Raw genomic sequence first — 17,006 nt, 5'->3', positions numbered from 1 at the left:
GAATTTGTTTGACATTGTCTGATCTTGCACCTGCGTCTAAACATGAACAAATCCACGCTATTGAACGTCCGACACGTTTTCACATGTAAAGCGTCTGCTCGGGCCAGCAAATCAATGAGAAAAACTCAACACTTTCATAAATAACGTTATCACTGGACGTGATCATTTTTGGGGGAATGTCGTGTGTGTGTGTTGACGCTGATGCAGATTAAGCGGACTAATGTGCGTACACAGATCAATGCGGCCCGTTGCCGATGTTTTGTGCCACTAATTGGTCGCTTTTCACACACATGATTATTGACGCCGGCGGTCCATTTAGCGCACGGCTTTTGGGACTGTGTCGACAACGCTGGAGGCAATTGTTCATCACAGCTTGCCGATTATCTGACATTATAGACCGGATAGTCAAGGTCAGTGCTAATTTGGAATTTTGCTAAATGACAAAGAATAAAAATTATTTTGCGTTTTGGTAAATCAGAATTTGAGAGAAAGCTCATTTTGAGGTTCAATTTGAATGCACACTCGCAACAACATTAAGAGTTTTAACCATGATGCTTTTACAAGGAGAACGATTCTATTCTTCCTTTTCATGAAGATATTCGGGATAATAAATTGCAATAATTGGTCAACAGGGAAAATTGAGTAAATGAATGGATAAGATGTCTCAATTTTGAAAGTAGTTTATCGAGTAAAAATCGCGTACAATTTTGTCTGCCCAACAAAAGGGGCAGCGGTGTAAATGCCATTTCATATTTGGCTCTGATCCGATCAGCCGTCCGCTATGGAGGGAATGACAGAGGCGAAAAGCCAGCTAATCATTTCCAGGATGCAGCGTAGGCCCGTTGAGCCATTACCCCTTAAATGGAATCATTGACTGGATATCTCCGTCTTCTCTGCTGCTTTGGCTGAAGGGCCTCACAAATTCTATTAGGCACAATTGAGAATCCAAACTGAACGAGGAAGAAATTGGCTGCTGTTGCCCGCTTTTGTTCTGTATCTCAATCATCTAGAATGGAGCATCATCATCATTTTTGGAGCGAGTCGCTCTGCTCCCCGGCCTACCGGACGCAGACCGGCGCGATTACTTCCTCGCCAATAAAGCGGGATCTGGTTTAGTCCGCCGATGTCTTATCAATGTCAGGACACCGTCTGGGTGAAGCGGCGGGACCGCTACACATACCAGAGAGAAGACCTCAAAGTAACCCATGGAAAATGTATTCAAAATGTTTTTAATGAAGAAATGATCACAGAACAAACAATAAGATCACAGTAGAAGAAAGCCAAACAAGTGAGACAGAAATACAAAGAAGTGGAATAAAGGAGAGGAGTAAAGGCTTGGCAGAAGGTTTGTGTGTTGCTCGTCAAATAAGTCAAACGGCGAAACAATTTTCAGCAGTCTGTCATTCTGGACTTTGAACACAGCGGCGAGTTGAGTCGTCAGAGGGTGACGAGGACTCACTTGGGCTTGGTCTCGGCGTCGGTGACTTGGCGGATGTAGACGGCGTCTTCCGGGTGGTTGATGTCACCCATCTCGTGCATGTAGGAAGCCGCAATGGCGATCAGGCCGCCGTCGCTGTTGAAGGCCAGCGACGCGATGCTGGTCGGGTAGCGGTGGAACTGGCACAGGCGCTTCTTGTTGAACGGGTCCCAGATGTTGACGAAGCCGTCAGAGCCGCCTGGAAGGAAAGAAGCGAGGGAGTCGGATTGAGCAGCGGTTATCACCATTGGGTCAAGTCTCGCTCAGGAAGACATACCCGTTGCAAACGTGTTATGCACGCTGTGAAAGGAGATGGCGTTGACAGGGTAGACTTGCTCGACGACGTCCTTCAGTCGGTGGCACTTGAAGGCGTACTTCTTCTTCTGGACCTCCACGCTCGGGTCCAGGTACTCTACGGCCACGCGGCCCTCGATGGAGCTCAAGACGTAGCCCTGCACATGAGGAGAAATGTTTGCAACGGCAATGCAGTTGCCAGATAAGATAACAGTTCAGACATTCTAAATTGCAGGGCACCTTTCATGCTGCCTTACCATTACCATTTTAAAACAATATTTTTAGAAAAAAATATTTGTGAAACAATTTGCGCTCTTTGAGTTCCTTTTTTTGTATGAAAAGTTCTATATAAATAATGATTTTGATTAATGATTCTCTGGCATATCGAGGCCATGAGGCACCCTGCTACCTCACACAGGTCAGACTTGGTGCTACGACAGACCAAGACAGCTCGTTCATGAATTCAAAGGTATTTGTTCTCCTGGGTCGCACCTGCTTGTTGGGGAAGGCTCGGATGCAGCGGGTTTGAAACTTGAGACTGGACTCTCGCCTCTGCTGCACGTAGCCCATGTTTCTCAGGTCCCACACCAGCACACGTCTGCCTGCCGTGCCGACGATCAGTCGGTCGCCCGCCACAGACATGGTGTACACCTTTGGATGACAAGTGCAAATCTCTACTCAGATACACTCAGGCACTTTATTAGATACATCGGGACAATTCAATAACGTCATACCCTATCCGGTTGTGTGAAGGTGCCTGCGTTGCAGGGAGCCCTGGGATCCCAGAGTCGAACAGACTTGTCCCAGCTCCCAGTCACCATGACATTCACCTCTGGGCAGTGTTCCACACAACGAATGGCGGCATCGTGCTTTCCCACTATGGTATCTGTAACCAAATTAGAAAACCACAACATACAGCGTATATGAAGTCTACACACCCCTGTTCAAATGATAGGTTTGGTGTTTAAAAAGAAAAAATAAGGAAAAAAAAAATCTAAACTTTTTCCAGGGTTTATCTGAAGCAAACTAAATGGTGGCAGGTGTGTGCGGATTAGAGCATGAGGTTGAATGTGATTGGTTAGTTCTGAGCATGGTCACATCACATTCAGGATGTCATTTCATACCTTGGTCCGTGTTCAAGTCGTGCATTTTCAAATTTGTATCCAGATCTCCACTCCAAGCATGTGTCGGATCCTGAGAGGAAAAAGGGGATTGCATGCTTATGACAACACATTAAAATGTAAATATCTAAGTGTCATGGAGCCTGCTACATACATAAAAAGCACAATCTAGAACAGGAGCTGAGTGTTGATACTTCATGCGCATGGTGTTAGCCACCACGTCGTAGAGGCGAACTGTGCAGTCCCAGGAGGACACCAGCAGGAAGTGTGCGGTGCTGGGGCTGAACTTGACAGCTGTGATGCCATCTTCTGGCCCCTGGTTCAGTTTGTATTCACTTGTGACCATGCTCTGCAGGACACAAATTCGGATGACACTTCAAAATGTGATTGTGTTTTGTCGGCATTGTATGTGGAAAAAAAATAATTATTCACTTGGATGTCAACTTTTTTTGTTAGATACTATACACACAGACACACACACACTACTAGGGATGTGCCAAACTTTGTTTAGGATCAGGGCAAATTAAGAATATCGTATACACAAACTACTTGCTTAAACCAAAAATAATTTAGTTCAGTATAATGCTAGTCAGTACTATGCAAATCAGCTGACAAATATAAGATTATAGGAACGTGTTGTTTGTGGAATAGAGGGATGGTTTTCTTTCAAACAGAGAACTCGCCCATTCCACTAAAGCACATTTGCGAATTAGCCCAGAGCTAACTGACTTCTGTAATGCTAATGCTAGCAGACGCGGTGGCGACAATCTCGCACTTACCATTTATGCTGAGGGGGGGGGGTCCACTGGTAATTTAATTTCCGACTCTAAAAGAGTTTTTTTTAATCTAATAAAAAAAAAGCAAACCAGTAGAAGAATATTTGCCGAATTGAAAGAGCTAACTGTATCAGGTAGAATCACAGTCCAAGCGGCGATGGCGAAGAAGCTGTTTATTGGCTCAAACGAAATGCCCATGATTCCCGCCTGCGTGTTGATTGGTTGGTTTGATTCAGAGGAGTACTTCCGGTGTCTCCATGCGAGTCATGTGACAGTGGACGGCAAGCTAGTGAGTTAATCGGGTTTGCGCATGTGCATTAGGGTCGCCTGTATGCCTTAAAAACGTGTAGCGATTTGTACAAATTATCCACTCAAGTGCAAAAAATAAATGATTATATGACCGTTGACAATTTTGTGAATTATCAAAAAATTACGATGTCTGTAATACAATACAACCATATTTTTTAATCTTACAAATACATTGAAGTCCTTTTTTTTTGCATCTTTACTGGGAAAACATACACAATTCCAGGAAGAAGAAACATTTGGCTCCATAGTTGGTTTAATTTGCCACAATGATGATTTTCCATCTATATCTTACCAAAAACAAAAAAGTGAAAAAAATAGCCTTGCAACAGTATATTGCACAAGTAAGGTAATATCAAAATATTTAATCCCACAATTTTACATAGTCACGAGCACAATTAAGAGTCTTAAAAATACATTATGTACAATCTTGCACATGAAAATATATTCAAACACTTTGGGGCAGTTGGTGACAATAATGGAGCTTGTCCCTGAAAACAAATAACGGAAATGTATTAGGATGTAATAAGAGCACACAATCTACAAAATATACATTGAAAAATATACAAACTTATTTTCAAGTTGTACAGCAAATTCAAGGTGGCCTCTGGTGTTAAACAGGCCTCAGTAAGGGAACCGGGTGGGGGTAGTACATATGATGAGAAAAGGCCAGAATTGACGCCTGACTGCCGGGGGAGCTCCCGGCCGCACTCCCGCTGCTCTCCGGAGCTCCGTTGTCGTGGTACAGGATGGGCACACGCACGATCCTCTGCGCCGCGGCGTGGTTCAGGTTAGCCGCCTCCAGCTCGGCGGCCAACTGTCTCTTCCACTTGTTCCTGCGGTTCTGGAACCAAATCTTCACCTGGGTCTCGGTCAGACGCAACGAGGCGGCCAGGCCGGCGCGCTCCGAGCTGCTCAGGTAGCGCTTGATGTCGAAGGTGGACTCCAACTGGAACACCTGGCTCCTGGAGAATACGGTACGGGTCTTCTTCTTCCTGCAGGGCTTCCCGTCAGAGTCGTCGGATTTCTTTTTCCAGTCGTCCTCTGCGGGCTCCGAGTCTTTTTTGGGCTCCTCTGCTTCACTCTCGTCCTCTTCTGCGCTTTCTTCTTTGGGGTCCGGCTCGCTTTTGGGGAGTTCAGGTGAGGGTCTCTCGTGCGCCAAAAGTTGATCTTTCTCCGAAGCTGCAAAAGGCACAGACTCAAAGTTAGATGCAAACTCTCAAACTTCATTATTATTACGAGAGAAATACTATTTAATCAGTTGTAAAACGTCAAGGCGCTCGTATGTTTTTGCATATTTCTCATTTTTTCATTTAATTTTACTCTCACGTGACTATATTCTAGAAGCAAGTTCACCCTCGTTGCATTAAATTGATCACATTTTATTTGTAAGACTTTTGAAATGTATTACATAGTACATTAATAGCTAATAGTTATGTATGACGTACTGCATTTTTAACCCTGCAATTAAGATTAAGAATATAAAAGTGGTAATAAATCCACCTCATCAAATATTAATATATAATTAATGCAGTAAGACAGTCAAGATTTAATTTGTCATCGCCCCATGTGCTTCTGATAAGACTATCATTAATAAATGCAATAATATATTGTCTAAAAATATTTTTATTTATACATACATATTACGTTGAGTTTTTCTTACATTTGTGGTCGTACATTTTAAGATATTTACGCTTACATTATTTAAAAAAAATAACGATTCTTTTGGATGGGAAAAGCACCCAATAGATTTTCAAATGTTTCCTTATCTTACAATATGAAGTATCTTAAGATGTCCAATGAGCATTGTCATTACACTTTTATTTTTTGGATTTGTGAATTCATAATTCAATTAAATATGCTGTACCTCCAGTTTTGAGATGAGTACCGAGCGTGTAGGGATACCACCAAGGGGACGCCGAGGGCAGACCAAGCCGCTGTGAGGGCAACTCCAGGCGGGGTAGAGATAAATCGGCGAGCCTGGAGAAGAAGCTGCCCTCCAGGAAATTTCTGGGCCTGGTGGGCTTGTCGTGGTTGTGGTGGTCTTCGATGCTGAGCAGGTTCTTGATGGAGAACTTGATGGAGTCTTTGGCGGACTGGCGCGTCTCTTGTTGCGCGTCAGAGTCTGCCATCACTCTTTAGTTCCACACCATCAAAATGTTACAATTGAAAGTGGAGGAAAACAGCAGCAGCCTTGCAGAAAAAAATAGAAGTCAGCGTTCCAAAGAGAATCCAAAAGATGTGCTTTCAATGATGTTGCAGAGAGGAATAAATGTGCTGGGTTGGTTCTTTATGGAGATGTAATGATGACATAAAAATGACAGCCCAGTTAAAAGACACTGGGTCCTTGTGATTGGCCAGAGCAGCGAGCAAATGGGCTTTGAGACTGCACTAGGAATAGACTCCAAAAGAAATACATAAATGTACTTTTTTTTGCAGTAGGCACTGATCCAATGAGAGCAGAGGTGGGCAACCTAAGGCCCGTGGGCCACATGCAGCCTTCAAGGTTTTGATCAAACCAGTCTAGCAATTCTAAAAACAAATTGAACTTTTGAAACAGAAACTCCTTTACAGGATATATAATCAGAAATAGTGTTTCATCATATTGTAATAAAAGCAAATTGCAACACTGATTTGAGAAGCGGACGGCTGACAATGAATTGTTCAGAATATTGCAATTAAGTCATGTAATCTTGATCGGGCAGTGTGCAGTCATAAGTGTAATGATCCATTTTCATACGTTTAACATGTGTAATAAACTGAGTGTTAATAAATGTATATACTTTTTTCCTCCCCTTTACTTCAACTCGTTTGCTAAAATTTTCACAGCCAGATGCGATCCATAATTTGCCTTATAGGCTATTTCCTGCTTTATATTTTTGTATAATCCGTTCGTAACTGTGAAAGCTCGCGTGTCAGGAGCGTCGTAAACGGAGGACCCCTTGTACACGGGTAAAATGCTCATCAGGTGTACCTAATGAAGTGGCTGGTCAGTGCGCTGTCATTGTAATGTGTTTCACATGGCAATTGAATCAGTCCCACCTGAAAATAAAAGATCAGCAAGTCAATTATTTATAATGGGCTCTTTTTAATGTGAAGCACCAGCGAATGATTAATGAGACAGGCAGCTCATTAGAGGTGCAAGCTGCACTCAACGACCGTAATTGACTGCCACAATTTTGCGCGTTGTGAAACGAGACGATGCTGCCATCTAGCGACAGCAAGAAGACGGTTCTTAAGCAAGTGGGTGGAGGAACTATTTCCCTCGTTTTTTTTTAAGCATTCTCACAACGGGTTCACGATTTTGTTTCGCTAAATGCTACCCTCTTCGTGAATTTGTTTGCACGGTACGAAAACGGGCTTGTCCAGTGCATGAGAAGAGAGGTCGGCATCACCTGAAATAATGGATTGGAATTTTTAAAAATTATTATTTCAAATTACCATCAATTAATTCAAGACAAAAACATATTTGCTTCATGTTTTTTTTTAATATAATTTGTTATGTATGCTTAATGGTAAGTCTGTTTGCACCTTGCCAAACTATCCTGCTGCTTATGATAATTTCTGGTCTATTTACACCTATTGTCCACTGAAAATGACATCACAGTTGCTCAGGTAACGACCAATCACGGCTCACCTGTTTTGTGAAGCTGAGCCAAGATTGGTCGTTATCTGAGCCCTGTGCCACTCTGATGTTATTTTCAGTCGACAGCAAGTGCCAAAATGGCCGCCCCCGGAGCTGTACAAAAACAGGAAGATTTTATTGCTTAATTCATATTCCACAAACGCAATATTAGTTAAAATGGCGTATTTTGGGTTGAATTCCCCCGTTGATGAATTTGGGGCACGGAAAAGGCAAGGAACCATTCAAATAAAGACAATCAATTGCTATGGAGATACTGCACATTTCTACATGATTGCAATTGGAAAATCCATACAAAGTGATAAAACTGCACTGCAAAAAAAAAAAGAAAAGGACATTAGAAGTGAAAAAGTAACAGTTAATCGATGTTTAGTAAGGATGCCGAGTAACAACTGCATCGTCCTTTCGAGCAAAGTCACGCGATACACACAAGAAAATATGTCGGGAGTGTAACATGGCAGTCTTAATTGTGCAATTTGTCAAGCTCCAGTTAGGTTATTGTATTAAACGTCATACTCCTTGTCGATGAATTTGGACATTGTGGACAGCTGGATGTTTGTCGTGCCCTCGTAGATGGTACCTGCAGAAGAAAAACATTCACGACTTTCATTTGCGTCCACTTTCCGTAGCGCTCTAGTACCAACATTATAGTACATGTACACACCAATTTTACAGTCCCTGTAGTATTTCTCAATGGGGTAGTCTTTAGTGAAGCCGACCCCTCCCATCCATTCGATGCATTTGGACGTGGTTAACGTTGCCACCTGACGGAGACAAAAACAACACCGGTCAACCATTTCGCCCCAAATTCTGCGGGCACTACATGGAGAAAAATTTTTAAAAAAGGAAAAAAAATCCAATCTTTTCCAGCGCGGGTTCCACGAAAGGAGTCCATGATATAACATCAGAATATAAAACTCAAGTTCAGAGGACGATGCGGCGTCACCTCTGCAGTGAAGTACTTGGCCATGCAGGCCTCCTTGATGAAGGGTCTGCCGGCTTCTTTCAGACGAGCGGCGTTGTACGTCAGCAAGCGCGCCGCTTCGATCTGCGTCGCCACGTGGGCGATTTGGTGCTGCATGCCCTGCAACGCAAAAGCATGAACACATTTTTATTCGATGGTATTTGGCTGCATGAGTTAAAAAGCTATTAATGCTAAAATGATGTGTGTTAATTAATACTTGTGGTATTTTGATGAAAGAATGTCTGAGATGTTATCAAGACAACTCTTTTATTTTGTAAAGGGAAAAGTCGCATGGCCGGTGTTTTATTCACCTGGAAGTCAAAGATCCGTTTTCCAAACTGAACTCTCTGTCTTGTGTAAGGAACTGTGTGGTCAAAGCAGCCTTGTGCAACTCCCAGCATCTAAAAGACAAAGTATGTTGAATGCAACTCTTTTTCATTTTTACTTGTATTTTTTTTTTTTTACCTGAGCCGCAATTCCAATCCTGCCTTCATTCAGCATTCCGATAGCATACTTGTACCCGTGACCAACTTGGCCCAAGATGTTCTTCTCGGGCACCTGCACAACACAGAGCACAATTAAGCAGAAGTGACGAGATTTATTTGCAAACAACGGCCTGAGTTCGGACCTTGACGTTGTCAAAGGTGAGCGGGCAGGTGGAGGACGCGCGTAGTCCGAGCTTGTTTTCCTTCTTGCCGATCTCCAGGCCGTCTGTTTCCCGGTCGACAATGAAGCAGGTGATGCCTCTGTAACCCTGCCATTCAAAAAAAATAAAAAATCATCCTCAATTTGTGGCCACTGATCAGAACTATGTCACACTTGAGGGAAAATGACAGTCAGGAGCTACTCACGGCTGAGGGGTCCACATTGGCCATCACCAGGAACACGCCGGCATTCTCCGCATTGCTGATCCACATCTTGGATCCGTTGATGACATAATAGTCCTTGTGCTTTTCCGCACGTGTCTTCAGCGCAAAGGCGTCACTGCCCGACTCGGCCTCGGACAGGCAAAAGCTGCCGATCTGTGCGCGAGACGTATCTTTGTAAACGCGCCTCGAAATGTGCCCGCTTCAAACAAGGTGTTCTCGGAAATGTCCCACCGTGTCAGTCGACAGCCTGCTGAGGTACTTCTCCTTCTGAGCCGCCGTTCCCAGCTGCGTGAAGAGCGTGTTGATCAGAGTGTTCTGGATGTCGCAGAGCACGGCCACGGAGGCGTCCACCTTCGCCAGCTCCTCGATGACCAGGATGGAGGAGAAGAACGTTGAGCCGGTGCCGCCGTATTCTGCGTCGATCTCAATGCCCATAAGCTGCTCGGGGACGAGATAAATGCAGAAAAGGATTAGCCAATCACATAATTTGTTGCGTTAGGAACATTTGTGTGAGAAAGAAAGCTCTTACTCCCTGTTCAAAGAGCGACTTGATCACTGCTTCATCCATTAATGAGTGCTCATCCATCTTTGCCACAAAGGGAGCAATACGTTCCTGTGCATATTTTTTCACTGGGAAACAAAATAATAATAATAATAAAATCACCTTTTTGCTTCGTAAGTATGCAGTATATCAAAATAAAGCATTGTTTAATTGAGGGATTACTCCAGCAATCAGTAAACAACACCCACTCACCCGATTCCCTCATCATGCTCTCCTCCTCTGAATATGACTGCAGGGGAGGGAAATTCACCACCCCGGCTGCCTGGATGGGGTTTATATCGAGGGCAGACTTGGTGGACCTGTTCCTCCATCCTGGCTGGCATGCAACCCACGACCGAGTGATGCGTCTGCAAGACTAATCAAACAGAGAAAAATAAGACACATTTGGGAATGTAATCGACAATATTAGAAAAGAAAAATGAATTGTGTTGTTATTTTAATGCATTCATTATCCCTTAAATTGTATTACGTAAGGTCAAACCTCCTGATGTTGATCCGTTGTAATCATGTGACAGCAGTTAAGGTACGCTCAACTAGCATTCCAAAACTATTTTCCATTTGACTTATGAATGAACTATAAACCCCTCTATGTTATAAAATCGATATAAAGTGATTAGGAAGTCGAGAATGAGTGAAGGGATCATAACAGGCTATACTGTTTATGCTAGCTGTTAGCAATAACGTTAGCGACGTGGCTGTCGTAAGGGCATGCAGTGCAGTGGACAACAAAATAAAAAGCACAAAATGAGATATATTTAACATGGAATGAAGTGTCATTGCACATCACCGATCTCTGGTTTTACCTTAGACAAAGTCTTCACCAACAGAGCGGCCATGATTTGTTACACAATGTTTACATGCGTACGTACTCCCGAGGCTGATGTTGCATTTAACTATGTAGGGTATTCTGGCACCGCTGCCCGTTAATAACGACGTGGACGCGGCAAATATTTTAGTTGGTGTGGGGATTTCACAGTATTTTATTTTCTACAAGAAAACAATTTTTACGTAATTTTAACATTATGTTGGAGGTGGAATCGTAGATTTAGATGAACATTATATGAGTATGATCATTTCCAATTGTGTGTCAACGCAACATTTCCTAGACTGACTGACAATGGCGTGCAGGAAACCAACCAGCAGCTGTTAAGCGTTTACTTGTCAACATTTTGACAATCGTGTCATTTGAAAATATTTCCAAGTATATGTTACATTTAAGTAGAAGCTCTATATAGTTTAAACCGACGACACTGTTGTGATAGTAGCACTGCGAGGGCTCGAAATGGCTTGCTAACGTTAGCCGAGTTGCTACAATCGGCACCGGTTGAAAGTGCTGTTTTAAGCAGATACTGGATTTGACACACAAAGTCTGTCATTTTGGGGGATGTTATTTAGATCCCAGCGCTAAACGAGCACCATGGAAGAAATTAAGACGGAACCGGTGGATTTTGTGAGGGAATTCCAAGAGTACCTGACACAGCAAACGCAGCACGTCAACATGATCTCGGGATCTATTTGTGAGGAAAAGGACCCAGGTTTGAGCATCTATTCATAATCGTTGATATCCAGTTTTAGATCCATATACGTACGGTAAGATAATTAAGAGCACTAGTACCACTCACGTTTCCCTCCACTACTAGTGCCGTGGGCTAACTAGTACCACCCTAAGTGTATTTATTCAGTATCCTCGATATGTGATCCTCAATATTTTTCCCTAATGCCATTGAGCATTTTATTCGATATCGTTGCTATTCAGCTTTGAGATCCATGTTGGCATGGTTACTAGGACAAGTACTTGCAGGAATTACTACATGTTTGTGTTCTTGTCACTAGTGGCCCCAAGGAGTGCGCACAATGGTCTGGACGCTCCATCCGTGGAGGTAAGCCTGCCCTTGGAGGAAGGGTCGGACATGCAAATGGACGGCCTGGAGAGGACGTGTGATGGCAAATACAAGTGCAGCTTCTGCAGCTACGCCAACAAGGGCATGGCACGTTTGATAGAACATATCCGCATCCATACAGGTATGCTATATTTCTTCTGCGAAAAATACTAAAAGTACTTTGGTGTAAATGTTCCCTCCTATGTGTTCTCCAGGGGAAAAGCCGCACCGCTGCCAGCTGTGCCCGTTTGCCTCAGCGTACGAGCGTCACCTGGAGGCCCACATGCGCTCGCACACGGGCGAGAAGCCGTACAAGTGCGACCTGTGCGCCTTCCGCTGCAGCGACCGCAGCAACCTGTCGCACCACCGCCGGCGGCGCCACAAGCAGCTGCCCGCCCGGGTGGCCCGCCCGCCCTTCGCCGGCAAGCGAGGCCTGGCCACCCTGCAGAAGCGCAGCGGCTCTCTCGGCTTCGGCAGGCGCCTGCTCCTCAATTTCACGCCGCCAGCGCCGCCGCCCAAGTCGGACTACACCAACGACGTGCCTCACAAGCATCACCACCATTTGAACATGACAGAGCACCGAAACCCTCCCCGGCTGCTTCAGAGTGACTTCACCAGAGGAGCGAATGCTTTCAACAGCCCGCTGGAGCAGCTGGCTTCACTGCAGCCGGCCGACCTCCACGCCGAGCCCCCTCATGTAGCCCCAAACGGTGACGAGAAGCCCATCGTGATACAGGAAGTCACGGGCGCGCGAGCCACCTCGTGTTCCAACGGCGTGCAGACCTTAACGCCTAAAACCGAATACCCCGCCTCGGATCACAGGAGTTCCGTGTCCGGCCTCGGTTTGGATTCCCACGACGAGGCTTTGTGCGCGGGCAGTAGCCGACCTGGCACGCCCCTCGCCGCCGACACGCCGGAATGCAACAAGCCGCAGCGGTGCCCGCACTGCGACATCCATTTCCCCGACAACGTCCTGTACACGATCCACATGGGATGCCACGTCTACGAGCACCCCTTCCGCTGCAACGTCTGCGGCCACACGTGCACCGACAAGTACGACTTTGCATGCCATTTTGCTCAAGGGCAGCACAGGAAGTGACTCTGACAGTATTCGGAATCACCCAAAAGCCACCGTACACTACTCATGAAAACTTCGGGCTATCGGACGTTTGAGTGAAATTTAGGGCTGAATCAATCGCGTCAAAATGACATTGCAATGTAGAATGAAATTCCGTGGGGGGAAAAAAATCCTTCATTTTGGTTAATCTGTAGGCTTTTTTTTTTTAATATATGTATATTACATTTATTTATTTATATACTGTCCAGATATGTTCAGTACTTAAGAAGTGCAGTCCACATGTTTACATAATCCTTGTTTCATGAAACTTGAAAAGTTGAAGTGATAGACACACAGACTTGTTTGCTTTATCGTTATAAATCTGATTTCTGACTTGGCGACTTGCGCTTACACCACACTTGTTTGGCAGAATTTTGTCAAGTCATAGTGAACGCCTAAATTTTTTTAGTAAGTTAACAACTCTAATTGAAGTAGTATAATTGTCATTCATGTTAATCCATGGTTCATTTGCCTTTATTTTAGAGTAAATCTAACAAGTAAGATGAAAACATTTATGTACCAGTAAGGTATAATAAATATATTACTTGTTTGTTAAAAATATAATCTAATATTAAATCACAATAAAAAAAATCACAATTTGATTATTTTCTACACGATTTGCTATTCTCTAGCAAGGAGCTGAATGGTAAATAACTCACCAGGTGTCTCATTGAAGCCCCACCAAGCGGCCATTGAGCTTTTAGTGTCATCAGCTGGTTGAAACTGCGATACAGCGACCGGAAGAGTCACAGAAAGGCATCAAAGTGCACTTTTTTGGGTTCATCCAGGAATGTCAGCCAAATGCCCACTGCTGTGGGGAATGCATAGTATAGAGTTTGTCATTTGACCGTGTTGTTTGAATGTGTAGTGAGTTTCACGTTATTCCCATTAACACACCTTCATTGTATCCCATAATGCATCTTGAAAGGTAGTGAACAAATGATGGTCAAGTGTTTCAAACACAGCCTTGGACTCCTCTTGCCTCTTGTTGTGTTGAAAAAGCAATTGTTGCTGTCCGGCAAGAATTTGGAAGTTGGGAATCATTTGCATTAAACGCATTTTCTTTGTGTGGACCCCAATAATGGTAATATTATTTTTGCTTGAGCTCATCTTTCCATTTTTATGGTTAACATTGATGAAATGTTTAGCTCCCATAGTCGCTTAAAAAATGCGTACATGTTCCAATAAATGCCAATCACGATGCCTCACCACATGTAAGATGCCTAAAACTAACTGCAGTTGAGCACATAAACACATCTGGTCACTATTTTAAGGAAATATGGATTTATTTGCAAGAGTGTAGTTTTACATAGGCAGCTGCACATGACAAGTACAAATGAACAGTATTTTACATACTTTGTTTTTTTATATCTTTTTGGAATTAGCTTGACACACTTTAACAGTGCCTGTAATTTTTGTTTCATTTATATACTATGAATTGTAATTTTTGTTTTATTTTTATTGTCTGTGTGTTTTGGAACTGAAGCAGCATAAAGGAGAAATTCTTGATTTAAATCACTGGTTTGAGTTGTAATGTGTGTTCCGGACAAATATTCAAATATCACCTGATAACTTTTTTATTCCCAACATATACAATTCAGATCATGTACATATAAACAGTTATTAATACAATAAACACTTTTTTTTTTTTTTACAAACTCACTGGCTAAAATATGGAATGGTTGTGTGCTATTTTTAGCAGGATTTCTTGCTTTTCACTGTCAAAACGTGCTACTGCCATCTTCACCACTTGATCCACATCTACATCCTCTCCTTGACTAAAGTTCAGGTCTTGAAGAAAGTGCCTGCGCAGATTTTGGAGGAATTGCGCTTTGGATTCACTCAGCTGAGCGGCCAAGACACTCATGTGTTTGGACGATAAGCCAGTTTCTAAAAATCACAAACATGCTATGAGTATACAAGCAGATATGCAAAATTAACAGTGCAATTCCGCCACCTAGTGGAGAGATTTAAAATGACGTCCTTTTTTTAAACAAAAAACTAGACAAATTAAAACAATTTAAACTCAGTTTGTGGCTATAAATTGGTTAAATGTAAACTACTGCCATACCGCTCAAATTCTTCAAGCTAAAAAAAATATTAAAAATCTGTAATCTGGTGTACATCTGACCTCTGGCTTTCTTCATGGCCTCTGAGATGAGACGGCGACAGGCCTGGTCAGCCTGGTGAACCACGCTTGCAGCACATCTTTGGCGGTCTGCCTCCTGCAGGATTAAAATTCACTACTTCAGTGCTCTATTTTTAAAGTTTAAAAATCAAAATGGGACTATTTTTTAGGAAAGCGGATACATGGCAAGTAGCAATAGGCTGTTCACTTAGGTGCTGCCGTTTTGGTAAGCGAAAGAGTTAAATCTCTCTTCCACAAACCTTTTGTTCGCTGTCATCCTCAACTGGGCTCAAAGGGTCGCTGAGTGCGGAGGAGATCAACTCCATCACGCTCTGACTGAAAAAAAGACTCATAAATATCAAAAGAAAGAGGTTAAGAAAATACCCTGTGTGTTTATATTACATATCACACTCTGACAAATGATCAGTCGTGTCCACCGTGATGCTCTTTGCCTCCCACGGGTTTTCCCTCGGATTTGGAGACTCCAGACGTTTCGCCATCTCTGTGATCACCGCAGCGGGCACGGGACGAGGCCGAGTTTCATTCCGGGTGATGCACAGATCCAAGCGGCACTGCACGTACACCTGGCAAAAGCCCAGTGAATCTGCAACAGTGGCATGTAGAGGTACCTTTGTAAGATAAAAGTGCATTTCTTCCGTTGTTATCATTAGCTAATTTTGAATTTTGTGCAAGAGTAACGCATCATACGCATGCCTACACTTTCTAGCTAGCTGGAAGACCTCATATCTCATGCTTGGGTAGTAGAAGTTGTCATCCAGCAGAAACAAAAGCGGCACTCCGGCAGCCTGGCTCGGGCCGAGAGGCGGTGCCAGCAGAGCGCGGGCGCAGCGTTCCCACGCAGCCCCATCAATGGCACTTTTTCCTGGAAGCTTGAGCGGAATTTCCTGTTTTTCCAGGAATTCCTCAATGCATCTCAACACTGCATTTCGGTGGAGCTTCCATTCTGTGCGCTGGGAAAGAATACAAATGGAAATGAATGGCAAATACATTCATCGGAAATCAGAAATCGTATTAGCTTTATTTAGTGTGGTTTGTTTGTGGCTTGTATGTTTTTTTCAAGTGAGTGATTGGAAAAAAAAAAAATTTTTTTACAATTTTAATTTAATGTCTTTGCATGTGCCAAAGGAGAGACACAGCCCCCAACGTACTTTTCAGCTATATATGGAACACAAACGCTAAGATTATAATGACAAGAGCTGCTGTCAGCCACAGCTTACGCCCAAGACACACACAGAACAACTAGCTATTACAAAAGGTCGCGTAAACACGAACTTCTCAATTCGTGTGTTCCACTGTTAATATCAGACCATTAAAATGTCTTAAATATGCCAAAATAAGTCGCAGAAACACACAAGACGAGACGCCATTTGAAACTTTACCGCTTCTTGTGACGTTGCGTCCTTGTCTGCCTCACGGAACTGAAAAGCCTGATCTAGGATCAGCTCGTCGTACTGCAGCACAACAGTTCTCCATGCGCGCTCTTTCGCGGCGAGACAGACGCTGCGGGACAACGAGGACTTCCCCGCAGCGGGAAGACCGCAGAGGACGCACAGACAGGCCCGAGCCCGGTCGACGTGCTCAGTCGCTGTCGCCATACGACCGCCGCGAATCTTGACGGCCGTTTACTATGTTATCGTGGCCATGTTTGTTTGGAGTCCGTGCAGCTTACTTCCGCACTCGCAGAAAACACGCCCACATCCGGTTGCCGGAGAGACGATTTATTTACTTTTTTTTTAGAGGCTTATGTAATGCTTTTACCAATCTTGCCAACGTTCTTTTTCTATGTCAACGTTAAAATAAAGTTATATGAGATTTTATTTTAAAGCCATATCACCCAGCGGTATATTC

The 17,006-nt window shown here is 43.6% G+C and overlaps 5 protein-coding genes across 7 annotated transcripts; 1 reads left to right on the top strand and 4 right to left on the bottom strand.

Moving 5' to 3' along the window:
• Window positions 1-1,213: 1,213 nt before the first annotated feature.
• bub3 (BUB3 mitotic checkpoint protein) lies at window positions 1,214-3,881 on the bottom strand. Its single transcript, XM_088284539.1, has 7 exons — window positions 3,672-3,881; window positions 3,047-3,241; window positions 2,896-2,965; window positions 2,506-2,657; window positions 2,264-2,422; window positions 1,755-1,929; window positions 1,214-1,676 (listed from the first exon to the last, which is right to left on the bottom strand). The coding sequence occupies exons 1-7, from the start codon at window positions 3,672-3,674 to the stop codon at window positions 1,456-1,458; spliced, it is 975 nt and encodes a 324-aa protein (XP_088140665.1). The 5' UTR covers window positions 3,675-3,881; the 3' UTR covers window positions 1,214-1,455.
• A 331-nt stretch (window positions 3,882-4,212) lies between these two features.
• hmx3b (H6 family homeobox 3b) lies at window positions 4,213-7,007 on the bottom strand. Its single transcript, XM_088284959.1, has 3 exons — window positions 6,949-7,007; window positions 5,842-6,167; window positions 4,213-5,156 (listed from the first exon to the last, which is right to left on the bottom strand). Exons 2-3 carry the CDS (start codon window positions 6,104-6,106, stop codon window positions 4,588-4,590), a joined length of 834 nt encoding a protein of 277 aa, XP_088141085.1. The 5' UTR covers window positions 6,107-6,167; window positions 6,949-7,007; the 3' UTR covers window positions 4,213-4,587.
• A 433-nt stretch (window positions 7,008-7,440) lies between these two features.
• On the bottom strand, window positions 7,441-10,916 carry acadsb (acyl-CoA dehydrogenase short/branched chain). Its single transcript, XM_088284958.1, has 11 exons — window positions 10,816-10,916; window positions 10,205-10,367; window positions 9,980-10,080; window positions 9,682-9,888; window positions 9,433-9,603; window positions 9,210-9,335; window positions 9,047-9,139; window positions 8,893-8,982; window positions 8,564-8,701; window positions 8,282-8,381; window positions 7,441-8,197 (listed from the first exon to the last, which is right to left on the bottom strand). The coding sequence occupies exons 1-11, from the start codon at window positions 10,846-10,848 to the stop codon at window positions 8,121-8,123; spliced, it is 1,299 nt and encodes a 432-aa protein (XP_088141084.1). The 5' UTR covers window positions 10,849-10,916; the 3' UTR covers window positions 7,441-8,120.
• A 73-nt stretch (window positions 10,917-10,989) lies between these two features.
• Window positions 10,990-14,626, top strand: LOC148317591 (zinc finger protein Pegasus-like). 2 transcript variants are annotated; one of them, XM_088285126.1, is made up of 3 exons: window positions 10,990-11,555; window positions 11,821-12,034; window positions 12,108-14,626. In XM_088285126.1, the coding sequence occupies exons 1-3, from the start codon at window positions 11,430-11,432 to the stop codon at window positions 12,989-12,991; spliced, it is 1,224 nt and encodes a 407-aa protein (XP_088141252.1). In that variant the 5' UTR covers window positions 10,990-11,429; the 3' UTR covers window positions 12,992-14,626. The 2 variants fall into 2 exon arrangements, with proteins under 2 accessions (XP_088141252.1, XP_088141251.1); XM_088285125.1 differs by having other exon boundaries at window positions 11,007-11,547; window positions 11,846-12,034.
• pstk (phosphoseryl-tRNA kinase) lies at window positions 14,571-16,832 on the bottom strand. 2 transcript variants are annotated; one of them, XM_088285127.1, is made up of 6 exons: window positions 16,538-16,832; window positions 15,856-16,108; window positions 15,540-15,741; window positions 15,398-15,473; window positions 15,141-15,234; window positions 14,571-14,899 (listed from the first exon to the last, which is right to left on the bottom strand). In XM_088285127.1, exons 1-6 carry the CDS (start codon window positions 16,751-16,753, stop codon window positions 14,676-14,678), a joined length of 1,065 nt encoding a protein of 354 aa, XP_088141253.1. In that variant the 5' UTR covers window positions 16,754-16,832; the 3' UTR covers window positions 14,571-14,675. The 2 variants fall into 2 exon arrangements, with proteins under 2 accessions (XP_088141253.1, XP_088141254.1); XM_088285128.1 differs by having other exon boundaries at window positions 15,398-15,469; window positions 15,575-15,741.
• Window positions 16,833-17,006: the final 174 nt, after the last annotated feature.

The sequence above is a fragment of the Idiotropiscis lumnitzeri genome, chromosome 20, assembly GCF_059441095.1.
Source record: "Idiotropiscis lumnitzeri isolate Australia: NSW breed Sydney's pygmy pipehorse chromosome 20, RoL_Ilum_1.0, whole genome shotgun sequence".
Lineage (NCBI taxonomy): Eukaryota > Metazoa > Chordata > Actinopteri > Syngnathiformes > Syngnathidae > Idiotropiscis > Idiotropiscis lumnitzeri.
This window is presented reverse-complemented; position numbering and strand designations above follow the sequence as displayed.